The 6,286-nt window shown below is 33.2% G+C and overlaps 1 protein-coding gene across 1 annotated transcript in view; it reads right to left on the bottom strand.

The window, feature by feature from the left end:
* nlrc3l (NLR family, CARD domain containing 3-like) overlaps positions 1-5,266 on the bottom strand; it is a 12,496-nt gene extending 7,230 nt beyond the window's left edge. Inside the window, exons 1-5 of the mRNA XM_016543006.1 lie at positions 5,131-5,266; positions 4,921-5,009; positions 2,084-2,191; positions 1,194-1,331; positions 801-1,113 (exon numbers count right to left, since the gene is read on the bottom strand). Coding sequence (XP_016398492.1) covers positions 801-1,113; positions 1,194-1,331; positions 2,084-2,191; positions 4,921-4,961 — 600 coding nt within the window. The 5' untranslated portion in view covers positions 4,962-5,009; positions 5,131-5,266. The remainder of the gene's footprint in view (positions 1-800; positions 1,114-1,193; positions 1,332-2,083; positions 2,192-4,920; positions 5,010-5,130) is intronic.
* Positions 5,267-6,286: the final 1,020 nt, after the last annotated feature.

Here is a 6,286-nt window from a genome sequence, read left to right as displayed (position 1 = left end):
CTAAAGAGATCCCCCGGTGTCTATGATGTCAAAAAAAAAAAAAAAAAAGAAAAAAAAAAAAAAAAAAAAAAAAAAAAATCACTCACAGTTCTTGAATGGAAAACGTTCAAATAATCTTAAATACTCTTTGTTTGTAATATGTTTCTATGCTCCTCTTTATTGTTTGCTACTTGCTTGTATGTTTTGAAGCTTCAGATGCAGCTTCTGTGTTGATTTCATTTGCTTGGTAACAGCCCAAATGTCTTATTCTAATTCCCTGATTAAATGTAAGAATTTGACTCAAAAGATAATGGACAATTCTATAAAAAAATGGCTTTATAAAGGTAAAAATGCCCATAAAATGTAAAAATCTGTTTAAACTTATTGGAAAAGATTAATTTCTATCAGTATGAACTGACCACCACACAGAATATGAAGAATATTAAAAACATTAGGAGTCAACTGTCTTCGGCAGTCCTTAAGGTACCAGCACAATAACACACTCAGCAAAATATCATCTAATTATCGTCATCGATAAAATCCCAGAAAACAGAGATATTATTTTTTGTCAATATCGCACACCCCTATTTTGAAGTTATATTAGTTTAAAATTCTTAACATACAACCGTTTTAATTATTTTTTAAAAAGTACTTATGTAAGGATATGTAAATGTAAGGATTTTAAGATTCTCAAGTCGGCAAACTAATTAATTAATAAGGGGGGGTAAAGAAGATCAAGAATCATTCTGGAATCGGATCGTGACTCCCAGAATCAGAATCGGATCGTGAGGTGACTAAAGATTCCCACCTCTACTACTGACCTTTAACGCATGGCGCAGTGTGAGGGAGCTGTGTGTGTGTTGAAACTGCAGACCAACGCCTTCCGGAGGAGGAGGAGGAGGATCTTTCATTTCTTCATAATGTACAACAATTTCATCAAAATCATCCTCTTCTGTCGTCGCCTCTGCCTGCTCCACCTGCACCTCCATTGTAGCGTTTTCATTCTGCTGCTCCTGCGTATCTCTCTCATTCATCTCCGCGTCTCTGTCATTTGGCTCTTCATCCATCGCTGCTTCTGTCCATATGTCGCTCTGCAGCTCAGACGGCGCCACGATCGAGGGCTCTCTGTTAATGCTGAATGACAGGAAATGTGAAAATGAACCTCATGACTTCAGAGACATTGAGATGTATGAGTGCATTGTGCATGTAGGTACCTGTGTAGGGCAGGAGATTCTCCTATGTGCATGATGGGTTGTCTCAGGACCAGTCCATCTTTGTATATGCTGGACTGGTTTGTGTTCGTACGTTCAGTAATCGCAGTCTCTGGCGAATCTGGGCGATGAAGCCTGACCCTGAAAATACACATGCATGATATAAATACATAAATGAACCATGAAATGAGTGACTTATGCCTGAAACATTTGATGAAGTGCACTAAAATAGTTAAGAATAAAAAAATTAATGTGATGAGTATTTTCAAAAAGTTTTTTAAAATGTCATAAAAATTCTATTTACATTTGTTTTATTATAATTATGTTATATATTAAATATTTAATATATATTAAAATATTGGACTAATTTCTGAAGGATCATGTGACACTGAAGACTGGAGTAATGATGCTGAAAATTCAGCTCTGCAACACATGAATAAATTACATTTTTAAATATTCAAATAGAAAAAGTTTTTAAAATTTAAATTTTTAAAATTTATTTCAAATAATATTTCACAGTATTGCTATAACTATATTTTTGATTAAATAAATGCAGCCTTGGTGAGCATAAGAGACGTCTTTCAACAACAAAACAAAAAATAGTTACATTAAAATAACTTCTCAAATCACTTATTTACCTCAAAACAATAATGAACCATCAATTTGAACAGAAAAAATTAAAAGGAAGTGACATAATTTGAGTTCTCAGGTACAGAGTTTAAAAACTGGCAAGATCCACCCTTAATTATTGTCATTTGTAGTTTTGTTATGTTTGACAATTTGTCAAGCATGTCATATCCAATCTGTTGCAAAATGATTTATCATTATTATTATTATTAATATAATGAGACTCCAATGCTTTTTTGTGTGTGTGTATTTGTATATTAGTATACCTTGTTGCTTGTTTGAGCGGAAGTTCTTCAAAGTCATCATCTTCTTCGTCTTCATGATCATCACTTTGCATGGAGCCGTAACTGCTTGGCGGCCGGTCCATCATGATCCTCAAAACAACATTAACATTAGAACCAAAAGACAATGACAGCAGCTGAAACAAATGCATGTGTCTAACTTTGAAGACCTTTCAACAAATGGAAACTCGTCCAAGCAGTCTTCAAACAAAGCTCAAAAACAGACTTTTTTACATGCAAAAACAGAGGCCAAAATTCAAACAGCAGAACTCGAAACACTACACAGTCTGAAGCGTCGCTGGAATCTAATAGCTTAAAAATCAAAAGCAAGATCTTCATATTCATACCAGTGTTCATGCAAGCCTGGACCAACCTGAGCAGGTCATCAGCTGTCTAAACTAGCAAAGACTCAGCTTCTTTAAAAGCATATTGTATTTCAATCCCAAAAACCAAAAAGAAGAAGAAAAAAAAGTTTTCTGATCAACAAAGTGGCTTGATATTTGATGAGTCAGATTAGGTGTCTAACTCATAATACTCCCAATCCTGATGATCTTTGAACATCAGGTGATAAAGAGCATCTTCTCATATTTCCAAAAATAGAGGAACATGTAGGTTTGTTGGTTTTAAATGGAATTATACAAACAAAATTTGCACTAAAATGTTTATATAAAGCAAGAAGGCTGTTAAGATATGTTTGAATTACAACTTTAGAAACAGAAACAAGTGTAGATACCTGAAACAAATTATATTAATGAGTCTACTGCTCAAATTAAACTAATCCGTCCTGACATGACCTTGAACATCTCTGCATTCATTTTATGGTGATTTAAGATGCAAACCTGAACTATTACACCACATTTACACGTCTATTTATTAAGTTGGCTTGAGAAAGCCAACTTACTGAAATGCTATTTAAACTTCTTATTATTATTCTTCTGAGACTAAATTATTAACTCTATCTCCTCCTAGAGCTTTAACTCTACAGACTCCAAACTCAGCCCAGCTCTTCAGACTGATCTGACCGAGTGTGCTATATCTTTTCTAACTGATCGGACTTATGGTTTTCATAAAAATTCATATTAAAAATCATAAAAATCCCATAGACTTACATTGAAAAGTCCTATCATCTGACAATTTATATCTATCTATCTATCTATCTATCTATATCTATCACCTGACTATTTCTATCTATCATCTGACAATTTATATCTATCTATCTATCTATCTGTCTATCTATCTATCTCTATCTAAGACTTCCCTTCTATGTACTATTTCTAACCCATTCAAACTCATCTAATATTTCTCTATCATCTATCTATCTATCTATCTCTCTATCTATCACCTGACTATTTCTATCTATCTATCATCTGACAATTTATGTCTATCTATCTATCTATCTGTCTGTCTGTATCTATCTGTCTGTCTGTATCTATCTAGCTATCTATCTATCTGTCTGTCTGTATCTATCTAGCTAGCTATCTATCAGCTGACTATTTATATCTATCTATCTATCTATCTATCTATCTGTCTGTCTGTATCTATCAGCTGACTATTTCTATCTATCTATTGTATCTATCTAGCTATCTATCTATCTGTCTGTCTGTATCTATCTAGCTAGCTATCTATCAGCTGACTATTTATATCTATCTATCTATCTATCTATCTGTCTGTCTGTATCTATCAGCTGACTATTTCTATCTATCTATCTGTATCTATCTAGCTATCTATCAGCTGACTATTTCTATCTATCTATCTATCTATCTATCTGTCTGTATCTATCTATCTATCTATCAGCTGACTATTTATATCTATCTATCTGTCTGTCTGTATCTATCAGCTGACTATTTCTATCTATCTATCTGTCTGTCTGTATCTATCTATCTATCTATCTATCAGCTGACTATTTATATCTATCTATCTATCTATCATCTGACTATTTCTATCTATATATCCTCTGACAGACTGTATTGCCTTCAAAACTTTCAAACTTTAAGCTTTTAAAACTACTTTAAACTTCAAACTATTTCAGACTGAAAACCATCAAACTTAAAACTTTTTAATCTTTTCAAACTTTCTGGTCCGGCTTTCTCAAGACAACTTAAAGTTTGTCTTGACAAACTTTTTTATCTAGTTTAAATTGGCCTCCTTTATTCATTAATCAACATGTTTTAAAAGTAAAGCACCTCATTTCGAACTTTATTTATTTATTTGCACGGCCTTAAAAAAACATATGTACGTGGAAATTGCCTTGTACACATTTATGGATTAATAAGCTATTTTTAAGTGTATAAATCTTGTCGACTTGGCCGAATTTGTTTCTAAATCATTCCTAAAATCCCTTTTTGATGACGCAATGTATTTTATATCTATCTATCTATCTATCATCTGACTATTTCTATCTATATATCCTCTGACAGACTGTATTGCCTTCAAAACTTTCAAACTTTAAGCTTTTAAAACTACTTTAAACTTCAAACTATTTCAGACTGAAAACCATCAAACTTAAAACTTTTTAATCTTTTCAAACTTTCTGGTCCGGCTTTCTCAAGACAACTTAAAGTTTGTCTTGACAAACTTTTTTATCTAGTTAACATATGGTGTCACTCATAACCTGCTATAGTTACTCACTATGTGCAACGTGTATATTCTTTCTAGTCGTTTAGTTTATTTTGATTTTAGGGCATTCTTAGTAGTTTCTTTCATTTGCTCTGCAGACCCGGTCTGGCTGGAGTCTCAAGTAACCAAACTAACCTGGTTTGGCAGAACTAAGGAAAACAGGCCGGTTGAACAAGAACGAACCGTGAAAACCTCAAGACACTTACCGATCCACTTCAGAATCGCTATTGTCCCCAAAATTACTCATGATGATGGTTATAAACTCCTTACACACCGATTACAGCACAGCTTCTACCTAACAAACAGAATAAACATCGATTATAACCTTTTAGCGCACAATAGGGAAATTCCTCGCCTGAAAAATGATTTGAGCTATATCAATAATTTAAGCGTGAATTAAAGCGACAAAAACTTACCCAAAACATGTAGGAAGCGCTTTGGCGTTAAACCGACTTTATTCAAAGTCAGTTCGGTGAATATGTCGTTTCAAAACAAGTTTAAAACGTCCACAGAAATGTCATCCGTTGAAGCCGCGGCCTTAGTGCAAGTGCACTTCCGCGTTTTCACATCCGTGACGTCATTTATACGGCTCGAACGCAGCGCTGACGCTTGCGTAACGACGGCGCGTTTTTGTAAAAAAAAAAAAAAAAAAAATTTGTAGTTTTTGTTAAAAAAAAGTTTCATATTTAATATAATAAAGCTTGGCATAAACGTACTGTGGCAGCATGATAGAGCAATCAATTTATCGCTTAACTTCTGTGGAAAAAATATTGTGAAATTAAATATAAATAAATATATTTATATAGGTTAAGTTATAATAACTAAAATAAAAATGTATAAATATATTAATATAATCGAAGAAAGACAAAGAATAACCCTACATTAAAATGGAATGCATCTGTAAAACATTATACCCCATAGAAACTAAAATAGGCCTAGAGGTTATTTATTATTATAATTATTTTTATTAATTTTTTTATTATTGTTTTTGGATGGTTAACAGTGAATCTGAACCCTCAAAAACACTACAAAGTAAATTACTAAAATATTTTATTTCCAATACGTTCATCCAAAACAATAGTTCGATCAATTATAAAGTAAACAGAAAAACAAACAAAAATAATAAATAAAAATAAATCCAGGTTTTGTCCACAAATAATCCAGGACTTCACCTGTGGAGAAAGAAATGAGTTTCAGAAAGTTCATGGAACACAATAACCACATAACAGCAGATACAGTCAGGAAAGATGATCGGCGCAGTTAGTTCTACTGCTCTCCCTAAACACACACAAAACACTCTTTTAACCTAGAAATTGTGCTTATTCACTATGCATTAGTCTAATACCAGTCGAACTCCCAGCTCAAGCTAAGTCTGGTTTATGATGACAGCAGTTTGTTATCCTTACAGAGCCTGAGGCCGAGCTGCAGAAAACTACCTCTTTGGTGTGTTAGCAATCGTGAACATAACAGACTGCTTTCGCTTGGGCTAGAGATGAAAAGAGTAGGCCAGAAAAATGATGTGCATGCATATATATAGATAGATATATAAAAATATATAAAGTTCCTTACCTG

The sequence above is a fragment of the Sinocyclocheilus rhinocerous genome, unplaced genomic scaffold (genome assembly GCF_001515625.1).
Source record: "Sinocyclocheilus rhinocerous isolate Xijiao unplaced genomic scaffold, SAMN03320098_v1.1 scaffold219, whole genome shotgun sequence".
Taxonomy (NCBI): Eukaryota; Metazoa; Chordata; class Actinopteri; order Cypriniformes; family Cyprinidae; genus Sinocyclocheilus; species Sinocyclocheilus rhinocerous.
The sequence above is the reverse complement of the archived record's forward strand: the minus strand, read 5'-3'. Positions and strand labels throughout refer to the sequence as shown.